Source organism: Canis lupus, chromosome 1 (assembly GCF_011100685.1).
Source record: "Canis lupus familiaris isolate Mischka breed German Shepherd chromosome 1, alternate assembly UU_Cfam_GSD_1.0, whole genome shotgun sequence".
NCBI lineage: Eukaryota > Metazoa > Chordata > Mammalia > Carnivora > Canidae > Canis > Canis lupus.
Window position 1 is genome coordinate 41,892,543 of NC_049222.1, and position 15,615 is coordinate 41,908,157.

At 44.0% G+C, this 15,615-nt stretch overlaps 1 protein-coding gene across 1 annotated transcript in view; it reads left to right on the forward strand.

Moving 5' to 3' along the window:
* MTHFD1L (methylenetetrahydrofolate dehydrogenase (NADP+ dependent) 1 like) overlaps positions 1–11,577 on the forward strand; it is a 187,050-nt gene extending 175,473 nt beyond the window's left edge. The window contains exons 27-28 of the mRNA XM_038526323.1: positions 4,475–4,595; positions 11,210–11,577. Of these exons, the coding sequence (XP_038382251.1) occupies positions 4,475–4,564 (90 nt within the window). The 3' untranslated portion in view covers positions 4,565–4,595; positions 11,210–11,577. The remainder of the gene's footprint in view (positions 1–4,474; positions 4,596–11,209) is intronic.
* Positions 11,578–15,615: the final 4,038 nt, after the last annotated feature.

A 15,615-nucleotide genomic window follows, 5' to 3' on the forward strand; every position in this document is an offset into this window, starting at 1 on the left:
ATACTTTGGCTTAATAAGGGATGCACATTTTGGAGTTATTATTTCATAAGCAGGAAAAATCTCTTTATTTAAGTTATAGCATAATGTAGTTAACTATTACAGTCTTTTTCAATTCTTACATTTTCTTACAACCGACATTCAATTCTTAAAACCAAGGTGATATATATCAACTGTGCTCTATCATCTTTTGGAGGGAGGGAAGACGTGTGTAGAACGGGATTTCACCTCAGATCGTGAACTGCTAGAACAAAACAGATGTGAGCAAAAATGCTTATTTCTGAACCAAAATGAAACTGGATGATTTATGCAGTATGAAAAGTAGTAGATTTAAGGAGAAGTCAAAAAAATTTCAAACACAACAAAACAACAACAATCTTGTGGTTAAGTAGAACTTATGATCCTATCATGAAACATAATTTTTAATAATCTCTCTACTCACATGCAAAATATTCTTTTACTTACAATGACTACTTTTAAGTATATGAATATTTTCTCTTTACGTAGGCTTAATGTATGTTGATACCATAGAATTCATCATTTCTCCAAAGTTTAGCCCCAAATCACTAATGATTTGGAAGATTTGTTGTAGTTAAAACTGCAGTCATGAAGGGCAAAAGCCCTTGTTTTTCAGCCTTTGTAAAAGAATCCATTGATGTAGCATGACAAGTAAGTACAATTTAGTGGCCTCCCGGTTTTTTTAAACAGGGGGCCTTCTTGGAGGACACACAAATAAAGTCAACACAGATCACCTCTGACCCCAGGCGTGGGGCCAGAGGTCAGCTCCCAGGGCTGTCCAAATTCCTTCTTTAACATAGTACAGTTCTGGCTCTTGTCTAGAGACACAGCCCTTGGATAACAGAGTTTTTCATTGGGAGAGAATTTGATGTGAGTGTCATAGGCCTTGTTAACATAATTCCATATTGTGTTGGCTAGGCAGGAGAACTTTTATTTTAAAAGGAGATTTAGGGATGCTTAAGTGACTCAGTGGTTGAGCGCCTGCCTTTGGTTCAGATCATAATCCTGGAGTCCCAGGGTCGAGTCCCGCATCGTGCTCCCTGCATAGAGCCTACTTCTCCCTCTGCCTGTCTCTCTCTCTCTCTCTCTCTCTCTATATATATATATGTATATATATATATATAAAATGAATAAATAAATCAATAAAAGTAGATTTATTGGGGATCGCTCTTTGTCCGCAGGGTGGGGAGTCCCTTCACTCTTCAGACTTTTCAGACTCTGCTTTTTTGTTTGCTGTTGCCAGGCCCCAATAAGTAGCCCTAATTCTTGGAAGCGATGATTGCATAACCGGAAAGGAACATGGAAGTCTTCTGATAGAACTTATTTTCTCCCACTGAGAGAAATGGGTTGAAAATAGAGGAAACATATTTCACACCTCCCATCATTTGATATTTTGGCTCCTCTTAGTTCCCAGTTTTGCTCTGAAAGAATCGGAATGACAAAAAAAAAAAAAAAAAAAAAAAAGGCAAGCTCTGCTTCACTGCAGCCAGTAGAGGAGCTCTAGGAATAACATGAATCACACTCTGTCTTAACATCAGCCAAAGAAGTTAATGATGAAGCGCTGAATTTTCACGTCAATAAAAATTGCATCAACAAGCAGGCAGTGGAGTTGTGTTCTCTACAGTACAAGCTGCCACTGTGGCTTTGGTCGGATGGGCCAAGGTGCACAGCATTCTTCCTGAACTTTCTCACCATGTGTGGATTTAGGCCTGTCTCTGAATGCCATCTGCCCCGGGGGACAGGACTATTGCAGCCTCCAAAGCTTCAAAGTCTGGGCAACATTCTAACTACTAAATGTGCCTTCGACCTCCAGAGTTGATTTAAGAGATGGGGCTGCATTGCTGTGGCTAAATATGATTATTTCTTTCTTTCTCTTAAGATTTTACTTATTTATTTGACAGAGAGAGAGCACAAGCAGGGGGAGCAGCAGAAGGAGAGGGAGAAGCAGGCTCCTCGTGGAGCAGGGAGCCCAACGCGGGGCTTGATCTCAGGACCCCGGGATCATGACCTGAGCTGAAAGCAGACACCTAACTGACCGAGCCACCCAGGTGTCCCTTGGTCATTCATTTCTGAAACTAGAAAATGCTGGTTCCTTTCTCCAAATGCACACCCCCACACACATTATAAAGGCATCTTCGAATGCCCACGTCAGAATGTAGTGAGGCAGGAAAACTGCTGTAGAGTATCCATTGTGAATTGTACACAGGCAACTGGCAAAAAAAAAATCGGAACAGTTGCCACCAGTGACCTTGGTGCTTGGTGTCCCAGTGCTAGAAGAGCAAACGTGGGTTTCCTTCTGGGGTTCCTCAGATGTGTGCAGCCACTGAAGTAACCAGAGAAAAATGCTCTGCTAAGAACAAAAACGTAACAAGGATAAGTAGCCATCAGTATCAGTAAAGTTTTAAAATACAGCAAGTGGTTCCCCCCACTCCCCACCCTCAAGCAGGCTCTGTGCCGAAACTTTATTTGCAATTAGTTGTTTGAAACCAATTAGTTGTTTGAAACCCGGAGCACATTTTCCCAAAGACATGTTATAAATGGTAGCTATATTCCAGGCAGGGCTCCGAAGCCTTTTTAACCCATGATGTCCCTAACATGCAGTCCTATACAATTAGCCAGACAGGAGCTAGCCACTGTACATCTCAGTGTTGATGCATTCAGCCACACGGAGAACACACACGCAGCCCCCCTCGCCACACTCTCGAGGAGCAGATGGTTAGTGAGGCCAGCAGGTGCACAGATGTCCTCCCTGCCAGGGGTGAATCAGGCTTTCCTGTCCCCTTCCTCCTCACCACACCTAGCAGGGGGAGCCCCCTTCCCTGTGCTAAAGGAGACCTCCTCGGCCACACTGTCCGAGTTGGCGCTTCTCAAACGGGAACGTGCACATGATTCACGTAGGAGTTGCTAAAGTTGCAGATTCTGGCTCAGCACGCCTGAGGTGGGTTCTGAGATTTGAAATTTCAAACAGGCCCACAGTGATGTCAATGCTACTGGTCCACAGACCATACCTAGTACAGGCAGCAAGAGGGTGTCACATCATGGACTGGGGTCAGGGGGTGGGTGGCGCATGGCAGAGAGGGATGTCCCAAGTCATTGCAGAAGGGATGTAGCAGGTAAGAGAGCTGAGCTCTGCTGCTGGGGGGAAGCAGTGCATGGACCCTGGAGCTGTAAGGGCTAGCATTTTCACAGCATCATCTCACTAGAATGTTCTCCAGCCAGGGCAGGCAGTTTTGCAAGACCCAGCACTTAATCCTTGAAGAGCTAAGCTAAGCACAGTCCCAGGTGTCTTTTCTCCAAATGATTGCATGCAGCACTGCTTAACGAGCATCCTTTTTGTGAAAAGTGCAATATTAAAGCATAGTAGGAAATACTAAAATAATCAATGAAGACTAGATCATCCAGGAGCCTCACAATCTAGACCCTAGACCGTGTTTTAGTGTGTGAGTCACCGGAGGAATCAGCAGTTTTCCCCAGGATACCAAGGGTTTCTGGTTCAAGTGGGCAGAGATGTGCTTTGATAAACTCTGATCTGGACACACTGCCCCAGAGCAGCAAGGAGGGTAGGCCTGGTTTTAATCCTGTCTCCACCACTGACTTGCTGGATGTCCTTGAGCACATGCCTTTGTGCCTGAATGCCCTCTGTCCTATGGAAAATTGAGACTGAAATTAGTACCCACCTTCAAGGGTAGTAGGGGACTTAATTAAGTTATCCATGTAAAAGCCATAGACTCATAGAGTGCCCCAGCGGTCGCGGTAGTTGTTCAACGAGTCATTTGAGGTGATAGGCATGCAGTCCAATTTCCCATTTTGCCACTCACAACCTGTGTGATCTTGGGCAAGTGGTTTAACCTCTGTAGACCTCAGCATCCTTCCTTGTAGCGTGGAAATAATAATCAAATTACCTACCTTGTAGGTTGTTGGGAGGGTAAAAAAAAAGGGAAACTTGGCATAGCGTCTAGTGCAGAATAAGGGGTCAGTAAACATCGGTTACTGTTCTTACGGTGAGCAGAGCAGATGCCATCAGGACAACAGTTTCCAAACTGGCCTTGGAGAATTGTCGATTTTACAAAAATGTGTCTTGCAGGTGAGGAGGAGGCTGCTGTTCACTTCACCCACACTCCCTGGCCCCTTCAACCAAAGGGTCTCCACTTTCTTAAAGGTGTGATTTAGAAAGAAACGGTTTGAAAATCAGTCTCAGAGCTACGATGTGCTATGGGGCCATGGGGGGAGGTAAATGGTCTCCATTTCCAGGAAGTTGACATCTGCCATTTCTATTTCATTTCCTAAACAAAGATTGAAATAGCAGATGGCAAATTTAAAGAGCTACAGGTATGTCTGACCCGAAGTGATGGGAAGCTGAATTGAATTATGTAGGTAACGTTGGTCATTAGATGTACCGTGTTCGGAGTTCTCACTTTGCAGCATCTGCTGATATATCATATTCTGTTTTCTCCTCCAGATGAGCACCATGCCGGGGCTGCCGACCCGGCCCTGCTTCTATGATATAGATCTTGATACGGAAACGGAGCAAGTTAAAGGCTTGTTCTGAATGAACCCGACTTCCACGGAACCCAGTTCAGGTACGATGCTGTGCTTTCTACTGGCTTTTTTTTTTTTTTTCTTTTTTCCTTCCTTTCTTTTAGTTTTCCTTTATTTGGGTTTTCTAATATATCACCGGTCACAAAACACAGTCTGATAAGTCATTTCCTGATTTGGTTACTGTGAATTTCTACCTAATAAGAGCGTGACTCCAGTCACTCCTAGATGTGGATATGCAGTTAGATGGGCTCCAGTCCAGTGAAAGTCAAATCATTTCCCCTTTGAATACAGATTTATTTAAGGCATCTCTTGCCAAAAAAAAAGGAACCCTGTAAACTCATAAAAAGAATATTTCCAGAATTAAAGTTATACCGTGTCCCTCCTCATTCATGTGAGTACAGTCTAAGAACACAACCCCTGCCCCACCCCACAGTGGATGCCTGGAAGCACAGATCGTACTGAACACCGTGTATACCATCCTTTTGCCTATACGTTACATGCATGTGATAAAGGTTAGTTTTCAAATTAGGCACAGCAAGAGATTAACAACAATAACTGCTAATAAAAGAGAGCGGGTCATAGCAAAATGCTGTAATCAAAGTTATATGAATGTGGTCTTTCTCTCTCCCTCTCTCAAAATATTTTATTGTACTGCACTTGCCCTTCTTCATGTGATGATGTGAGATGATAAAATGACTATGGCTACATGATGAGGTGATGTGAGGGGAATGACGTAGGTGTCGTGACATAGCTCTAGGCTGCTATTGACCTTTTGACACTAAGTCAGGAGGATCATCTTCTTCCAAACCACACTGATTGTTGGATAACTAAAACCATGGAAAGAGAATCCACAGATGAGGGGGGACCCCAGTGTCTGCAGTCATTTTGAAAGTATAACGTTACCTTTCTACCACCTACCTCTTGGTATACAGTTAGAATCCTGTGACGGAGGAATCTGGATTTGTTCACTCCGTAGGGCTGCCATAACAGAGTAGACAGCTCAAAACCACAACACTTATTCTCCTGAAGTTTTAGAGGATAGAAACCTAAAGTCAGGGTGTCAGCCAAGTCATGCCCGCTCTGAAACTGGTAGACTCTTCCCAACCTCTAGTAGCTGCCAGTAGTCCTTGGTGTTCCTCGGCTACAGCCACGTCACTTCCACCTCCACCTCCGTGACCAAAGCATTCTCCCTGTGTGCCTGTCTTCCCGTGGCATTCTCTTCTTGTAAGGACACCGGTCACATTGAATTAGGGCCCACCTTACTGACTTTATCTGGGGATCAGGACATCCACATATCTGTTCGGGGACAATTTAACCCATAACACTCACAACTGTGGCACAGCAGATGGATTAGGCTCTTATACCACTGGAAAGACACATGAAGACGCACCTGGTTGTCTAAGGCAGAGGGCCCAGTGAGTCATAGGAAGGACAGAGCAGCAGAAATGAGACCCCTGGATGGCTCATGGCCCTCACAGTTAAGGGGTCAGGGTTCAACTTGGAGCTCCCTTAGGCAGCCCACAGGGTCCCTGGGTCTTACTCATGTCTGCCCCTCAGTACTCCAGCCACAACCTCCTGGCTACTGTCCTCACCTCCCTTCATGAAGAGAAATGACCACCCTCCTAATCATGCTCTCTGTAAACCCCATCAGCAGTTGTAAAGGCTTGAAGCAGTGTTTCTCCATCCCATATATCAAACATGTCCTCACCATATTTGCAAAACACATTCCTTTTTCAAAACAGACCCGGTGCAGTCTCCCCACTCGCTCCTTTCCTGTTCCTTAGCCCAGCACCCCACCCCGCCTTCTGCCAGCATACCATGGGCCTGCCAGACGAGCTTCCTTGACCTAAAGACACTTACCTCCAGTTCCCCGAGTTATGGCCCTGAGCCAGGCCTCCAGGATTCTCACTTTTGTTGGTTTCACTACCAGTAGTCAACATGGGGAGACCGTTTCCTCTTTTTGTAAGTCTTTGTTGCTAAAACGCTGAAGACCTAGGCTACAATGAGAAAAGTAAGGGACCATACCTCTGTGAAATTACATTAACACAGGTGTGGAATTGTTTGGGTTGGGTCGTATGTGGTGTTTGGTGCTATTTATATGTGCCCATCACTGAGGAGTGGGGGCGATATCTAGCTTTAACCATAACCGCATTTCATATCTGCGTCAGTACTGACAAAGAGAATTCCACAAAATAAACTAAAAAAGACTAATTTAACAAAAAAGCCTGCACACAGAAGCCTGGATAATGATGCTGTTTTGGTCTTTGGGGATAATTGTGCATTTCATGTCAAGAACCCATTGTGCCAAAAAAAAAAAAAAAAAAGAACCCATTGTGCCATATTTCTGCCATTTGTCACTTTTTCCCAGTACCTAGTACAAGTGTGTATCATCCTTCGCCTCACGTAGATCGAACTTTTCCTGCCTTGTGATCCATTTTCATTTGTTCTCCAAGTGGGTAATAAAAACCCAATTATACCTCAGTTATCACAACTAAGACTCGGGTAATGTCGAGGGCTACATCCTTAGCTTTCTTATCACACTTAAATCGTTAGGTTTGTGTTCCCTAGCAAGCATTCCTCCGGATTTTATTTAAAGGCTGAGCAAGGGTTGGAGGTCAGCATCCCTTGGAGGCAGGTGCTGTCCCAAGAAGTTAGGTCCTTCCCCTGTGGTTGCGGAGCAGAGGTAGCTGCAGAGTGGCCCTGACTCACAGGCCTGCAAGCCTGTCTTTCTCCTGCTCAGCCCTGCCGCTCCTTCTGTAGCTGGCACAAGTCACTTTGCCATCCCCATCACACATCGTGCTGGCTTCAACCCAGCAAGATGAGTGGTTTTATTTCAGCGCCACGTAAACTCTGACCCAAGAAGGTCAGCAGCATGCTCAACTTGCACAGCTAATAAACACAAATGCCGAGACTTGGTCAGGATCTCCTTTCTCTACCTCACCCCACACTTTATGCCCAAACCAAAGGATGCCCTCTGCATCTCAGTCACAGAGTAAGTGAACTTTGTGCCATTCTAGAAGATGGTAACCAGTTATTTGCACAGACCTATAATTTTGGGATCACTGGGTGATTTTTTTTATATATATATATAACCAAAGATAATTATTTGGGCATTAAAAGCTATGACTTTGTCCAAGTTCTCTTCAATTCAAGTATAATAGGGCTGTCTCTCGTTGAGCTCTCTCACTGAATGTCACTTTCCCTTCCTACTCGCTCATCCAGGGCTCCTCCCTGCTCCGTGAACTGCCCAATCCCGTTTCTAGGCTGGTTGGGCAGTGGTTCAAAACCCCATCACTTGACCCTGCTTACGCAACTGAAAATGGATCCAGTGTCACAGGAGCAAGCCACGGTTCAAAGCAGATATTCCTTCTCAAGGGCTCCCCAGGATCATGACCCCACAAACAGTCTCTCTGTTCTGTGCCCTCACACGTAGGGCAGTCCAGGAGCACCTCCACTAACAGTCAGAGAGGTCTGTGGCTAGTAAACGTACAAAAAATTAAAATGTTAACACTTGGGTGATAGTCTACTTAGACATTTGGGCAACAGAAAAGGAAATGTCTGGCTGGTTGCTCTGCTCCCACAGCAGTCAGATTCCAGATAGTTCCATGCACTCAGCTGCAGAGCAGCACGCTCGTTATACTTTGTGGCACGTGTTGCAGACGTGAGCCACATGGAAGACTGCACTCCATTGACGACTGTTTCTTTCTTTCCACTTCCTCCCTCTTCCTGCTTACTTCACCCTCTAGGGAATAGTGTGAGACTTCATATGAACAGGAGATGCCAGGAAATCACCAGAATGTGAGCTCTTGCTCCTTGCCAGGGCTTCCCTGTGGTGCTTTCACTATTGTTCGAAGAAGAGCATGATTCATTCTTCTGGATGGCACCAAACAGAACTAATTAAAATAAGTTGTTTGTCCCAATGAAACTGATCCTGCCACATTACTCTTCAGTCTTTTGTTTGCAGATGGTTGGAGTTGGAGCTTTGATTCCCCCCACCACCACCCTTTTGGTTTCTCATTCTGAACCTTTCTCATATTTCTGAGCCTCAGCAGGCTTCAGATGGACAATAAAGTCTGGCAGATTTCCTGAAGAATGCAAAGACTCCCTTACTTCGTCTTGATGTGCAGTTATGTTGAGTACATCAGATTGACTCGAGTCCTGCTTTAATGTTATTACCAAAAGAAGTTTTTCTTGAACTGCACGTGCAAAAAAGAAGAATATAATACCAGCTCACTTCTTCCCTAAGCTGCCTGTGAGCAGAAATTTTCAGTGATATTTAATAATCATAAATGGATTAATCTTAATCTTGAGAGTGTGGTTGCTGCCTGCAGCCCTTCTGCGGTCAGGGTTTGTCATTCCCAGTTGGCAAACCACAAGGTTTCAGGGTTCCCATGGTAGCACCTGGGCTCTGTGACTTGGGTCTTTTTCTTTTCTTTTCTTTTTAATTTAAATTTGAGTTAGTAAACATATAGTGTGATCTTGGTTTCTCGAGTACAATTCAGTGATTCATCACTTACATAAAACTGTCTTTTCAAGGAACAGCTCAGGGATCCCTGGGTGGCTCAGCGGTTTAGTGCCTGCCTTCAGCCTAGGGTATGATCCTGGAGTCCTGGGATCGAGTCCCACGTCAGGCTCCCTGCACGGAGCCTGCTTCTACCTTTGCTTCTATCTCTACCTCTGTGTGTGTGTGTGTGTGTATGTGTGTGTGTGTGTGTGTGTGTGTCTCGTGAATAAATAAAATCTTCAGGGAACAAAAAAAAAAATCTTCAAGGAACAGCTCAAAAACTGTTGATTGTCATTAAACTCCAAGAAAAAGTCAGTGAGTACAGCACCTCAAGCCATCCTTAGAGTACACAATTAGAAGCCCAAACCACTTAAATAAAAGATGATGGTGACTAAATCTAAAGATGCCCTCTTTAACATCTCATTGACATCTGAAAGGTGGTAATAATCAAATCTCTCCTATCTAACTAAAATGGAATATTTTGAAGTTTAACAATTGGGAAATTCTTAACTCCCTTTCAAAGAAACTTTTTGGGATGTCTGGGTGGCTCAGACGGTTAAGCATCTGACTCTTGATTTCAGCTCAGGTAATGATCTCAAAGTCCTGAGATCAAGTCTGCATTGGGTTCCACCGTGGGCATGAAGCCTGCTTAAGATTCTCTCTCCCTCTGTCTCCCCCACTGCTCACACGTGTGTGTGTATGTGTGTGTGCACATTCTCTCTCTCTCACCCCTTCCCCTCAAAAAAAAAAAAAAGAAGAAAAAAAACTTGTTTGGGCACTCTGGTTTCTTACCAGTCCCATACCAAGATAGAATGTTTCATATATTCTGTCTTCATAAAATTCTGATATTGGATTTGGTTTTTTTTATGAATAACTAGATAACAATAAACAGCTGATTACTTTTTAAATTCTCACCATAGCTATTGCATTTCCAATTCGTAAAATCTATATTCAGACTTTCTGTACTTCTACCAACACTCTGACTCTTCTTAAAATGTGGAACCACATACTCTCAGCCCCTTTAAACACAAAACCACTGGATACTAAGGTCACGTGGCTAACCAGCTGGTCTTCCACGCATCTCACGTTTGGAAGGTCTTTCCAGACTTGCTCTCCTGGGGTTATTTCCAGGCCACTAAGCCCACCCTCATCCCCCTCACCCTCCTTCCCTCCTCACAAGTCACTGAGCCTCAGGTCTAGGATCATCAGAGCCACCAAATGACGCTGGCCACCTCTCTGAAGGGGTGAGGTCTGCAGCAGGCAATCTCCTTTCGTAATCTCAAAAATATTTTTTTGTTAATGATTATGCTTGCAGTGCTTCTGTCTTCTGTTTACTTCCCTGACATGAATCAGGTGCCAGGGGAGTGTTCTGAGTCCCTTGTCTTCATCACTGTCTTCTGTTCTAAAGCTAAGCAAGCATCCTTTCTGGCTCCAGACCCCTCGCTCATCTGTGGGAGGCTGACTCACTGTATTCCAGCCAAGTGTGAACTCCTGGCCCAGCAGATAAATTCTTCCATGCACAAATTCAGGTTAAAGTCCAAATCCTTGCCTTTATATTTCTTCTGCAGTGGTGAACACGTATATTCAGGAAATGAGGTGTTTGTTCTTTCTAAAATGTTGTTTGTTCACTTTTCTAAGAGATTGCAGGTCCAGCAGTGTCCAAGAGTCTTAATATTCCTTGAGAGAAAACAGCAAAGCTTTAACATCAGTAAGAAGGCCCAGATCTCCTCCCTTCTATTCGTGCCCTAAATGCATTTTTCAGACCTGCTTTCTGTGCCTACTATAAAAGAGAAACCAAAATCAAAGACGACAGGATTCCTAATCTAAAATCCTGAGTGTTCTCACTCAGCAGGATCCTAGAGACTGTGGAGCCCAAATTTAGAATCTTGGAATTTCTGCTTGATGTTTTCAGAGGTTCAGAGTGCTGCCTGCAGGGTCATGCTGACTCGGTCCCAGAGTGATGCGGAATCGAATTCTCCACTGCTTTTAAAAGATTCCAGATAGGGATCCCAGCCTCGTCTTGGGAATAGAATTGCTTATCTGCTGTTGAATTTTCTTATAGTCTCCAGCTTTTTTAGAACTCTATTAACAGTTTAACACCATAGAGTAAAACGCTGCTCTTAAACCCCTGAAACATGTTTTGTGTCTCAGGCTCCCAAAATGCAGACAACTCCTCGCCTTTTGCTGCTGTTGGAGAAGAAAGCAAATCTGAAATATGCTTCTTGCGCAACGCGGGAGAAATGGGGAAACAGGCCAAAGATTTATTCTTCGTTCAAGACCGAATTCTGTGTGCAACCGAGTACAGTGTCCGGTGAAAGGACCTCCACCGGGTTTGAAAGCAACTAATTTATTTTCCATTTCAGCAGAGTTTACATTATTTCCCATTGCTTACACTTGAGAATGTTTATTTTACGAGGACTAAGGGATTAAGAGAGCGCGAACGAAAAGGTAGCATCTTCTACTCTGGAGTTTTCTATGTTGTCTTTGAACTGCAAATAAACATGTATCTAGAAAACCAATCAGTAAGTTTTTCCATGCCAGATAAAACTCTCTGCTCTCTAGAGATAACTGTTCACACTGGGGTTGTGACCCGACACTGATTTTCTAGAAAATTATGAATGCAACCAGGGCTTTGTAAACCCAACAAGAAAGAATTCTCACTCACATAGACACACACACACAAATACATGGTCCATTGTGACATCGTCTGACTGCCAGACAGTCGTAATATACTATAGAACAAAGTGCATTTTATATCCAGAACTGTTTTTCAGTGCCAGTGAAGTTTACATCACTTAACATAGAAACTAATGGGTTGATGCTCATTTCTTCCCCCAATGAACGAATCTCAGTGGCCATTAAGCTTTCAAAGGCCTGTAGGGCAAAGGAAGGAGACTCTGAAAGGTCAGGTGTTTGGCAAATGTTTTTCCATTTGTCCAACCCTTCATCCATAGGGCAGAATGTTCTATGGCCTGTACCCACTTCCCGGGAGTTGCTGACCCTTTTTTGTTAACATTTTTTCCTACAGTAACATAAAATTATATAAAAGTTAAGACAAAACCTAGGATTCAGGAAAAAACAAGAAGTGATTGTCCTCTAAGCTGTGTAAGTAAAATAGTCACCATAAATATCCTAAATGTCCCGCAGGCACATCCTGCAGGAGACCTCACCACCGGATCTTTCCTGTGGTCCTTGCACAACACCCTTCAGTGACCCTGCTCATTAGTTGCTCTGCCCAGAATGTGTCCTTATGCACAGTTCATTTGTTCCGAAACATAGCTTAATAACTAGAAAGCCTCCCCACACAAAGACTGGGTCTCGAGAATGATCTTGCTTGGTGTTTCTGAAGAGTGTGTGGCACACACCCCCTCCCCACCCTTTACCTGGGAGTACACCTCTCCAAACACACAGTCAGCTAGTGGCCTCCGTATCTAACTCTTCTGAGATCTGAACAGTCCACAGTAAACTTGTTCTCTGTGCGAGGCCCTCAGTAAGCAGTCTTGCTCATGAGTTCGTTTTTGAGCAGTTGCCTTCTGTTATTTGACTTCTTATAATTTCCCTCTGCTATTTAGTTTCATTTTCCATTTTTGTAAGTGTCTTAGAAAATATATTTTTAGAAACTTATATTCCAAGGGCTTTAGACCAGAGACTTCTTTCCTTACCTCCTTCCACCAGACAGTTCGCCAGTTCATCGAAAAGAAAAAAATAGAAGCATCCCGCACACAGATGTGGAAGAGCTTTTCAAACACTCACAGTGAAGGACCTGTAACCCAAGTATTGCTGCACCCCAAACTCTTTTCCCCATTGTGTGGCCTCATTTACCTCCCCTAGATGTCCTACCTGTGCACTCTGATGGATTTGTCTTCTCCCATTCGCTCACCTGCTACAGTGCCCTCATGCCAAGTGATAAGCAGCCTCCACTGACAAGAAAGGGCTGCAGCAGGTTCATCAGTGGGCTTAGCAACTCAATGACTTGAGGCATTCATGGACTGGAGGTGTTATTTTAGGGAAGAGCTCGTTATCTCCCATTTGTTCTGAGGCCAAGGCATAAGGAAAAGCAATCATACCACCTTTGACGTGGTGGATTTAAGTGAGAAGACTTCCCCAGGAGTACAGATCCTGATTTCTCTCTGCCTCTAATTGTAATGTGAGAAACCACTTACCAGAAATGGCAGGGGACCCTGGTGACACCCTGGCACAGACAAGCGGGCTTGCTCCCTCTGCTTGCAGGCCTGTAGCAGCAACCTTTGCAAAGGTTAAGACCCAGACCAGAAGAAGCCTCTAAAAGCTCCCAGGGGAACACACCGCGCGTGCCGGGGGGGGGGGGGGGGGGGGGGGGGGGGGGGGGGGGGGGGGGGGGGATTAACTGCTAATGAGGGAGAGAGGAATGCGGACTCCAGAAAATAGATAGCAGCAAGGCAATTAGCCAATCTATTCATTAGTAGACCCCATTAAAACAATATATGAGTATTCCTCACAACATATATCCTCAGGTCTGACATTAGCCAGATTTTTTGTTGTTAATTTTTTTTTAATATATAATTTACACATTCCCATAAATAAGAGGGTATATGACATTTACCTTATTTATTCCAGAAAAATCTGCATACACATTCTTGTCCATTGCTTTTACATAAATATATATGTACATGGGGGTACAAGTTAACTAATAATACGTGCACTTTCTAGCATTTGTTACGAACCTAGAATACATATCTATTGAAGTGGACTACTGTGGCAGACCAGTTGGTTAGTAAACAGACCTTCATGTGGTTCCTTAAACTCTAAAAGGCAAACACATACACACACACCCGCAAAGAAGCTCTTCTATAGCTACACTTTAAACAGGGGAGAACAGACTAGAATTCAGGATTCCACAAACTTGAATGGAGGAAAAGAATTTCCATCTTTGTTTTTACTGTCCTCTAACTGATATAGCAATTCCTTCAATTATGAATGTTGACAACAAACCACAGCAGTAAAACAGTACCTGTGTCTGCCACCAAGAGAAATCACTGATATTTTAATGTTACATTCCACTTTCTGCAGATATTCAGAGTAGCATTGATGCTCCTCATGAGCTCAAAATGATGGCTACTAGACCAGCCACCACCTTGTTACATCACGTGTAAAAAAAGAGCCACATACATTGCTATCAGCAAATTTGATTACCTTTCCAATATTTTAATAATCACATTTCACTCTCATCGGCTTGCTTTAAACTCATACGTGGCATTTAAAACATTATTCCGAGGAGTGGTGTACAGATTTCACTGCACTGTTGACAGGATCCATGCCACAATAAAGGTTATGATGTAATTCCAACAGCCTAAATCCTGGTTCTATGGCAGCATTGCAGTGTTCTTGGATGTTGATGCGTCTACATTTGTGTCCCAGGTCATTCCTGAGAGTCTCTCCTCCATCCAGGGCTCCTGGTCTGAATCTGAAGATTCTTGTTCTGGGAGTGGTACAGGCAATATAAAAGAAGCCTAATACAGATGATATAAATGAAGCTCTGGAAACTGCAGTGTCATGTCAGTGTAAGAAAAGGAAGTGAACAGGGATGCTGGGTGGCTCAGCAGTTGAGCACCTGCCTTCGGCCCAGGCATGATCCTGGAGTCCTGGAATCAAGTCCCACATTGGGCTTCCTGCATGGAGCCTGCTTCTGCTTCTGCCTGTGTCTCTGCCTCTCTCTCTCTCTCTGTGTGTGTGTGTGTGTGTGTGTGTGTGTGTGTGTGTCTCGTGAATGAATGAATAAATAAATAATAAAATATTTAAAAAGAAAAAAAAAAGAAAAGGAAATGAACATACAAGTTCCACGACTGAAGGGCTCATATTAGGGCATTCCCCACCATATCCCTAATCCACAGAAATTGTGGGGTGGATTTCACAGCCTAGATGGATTGCCCTGAGACCCCAGATCATAATTAGGACCACTCTTAAAAGAAAGCCTTCATGTTCAGATTTAGCTATTGGTCAATTAGATTTGATTTGACGTCAAGCCGTTATCCATCAAGAGATCTGCAACATTTCTGCTAAAGCCCATAAACTTCCTGAGAGCAAGCCAGTGTCCACAACCCTGGGCAGATAACCATCGGTGATTGGAGCTGGGATACAGCTAAATAGCCAGAGTCCCCCTACTGGACAGCTATTCATGCAATGTGACCTACGGATGCATTATGTTTTGAACGTGCACTAAAATAACCATAGGTTCAAGAGACTATTCTTTGGATAGTCTTAATGATTACTGCTGGGCATACAGACCTCAGTCAAATGGTTGTTTCTAAGACAAAAGGTGGATGTCATGAACCAAAAGAATGGAGAAAACACTTGATAAAGTGAGACCATGTCATTGAGCCTTCAGCAGGAGAACCAAAAAAAGAATGAAATTCTTCCCGTGATCTCAGTCTTACCATTGTGGAAAGTCATCCCAGGTCATCTAATGCTCACTCCTCTCTGCTGCATAAGCTCTGGGGTAGGCCTTATGCAGGACCTCTCCAGGTCCGAAGTATGGTCTCCTGACCTAGCATTGCTTCCCAGAGTCCCAGGCCATGGGT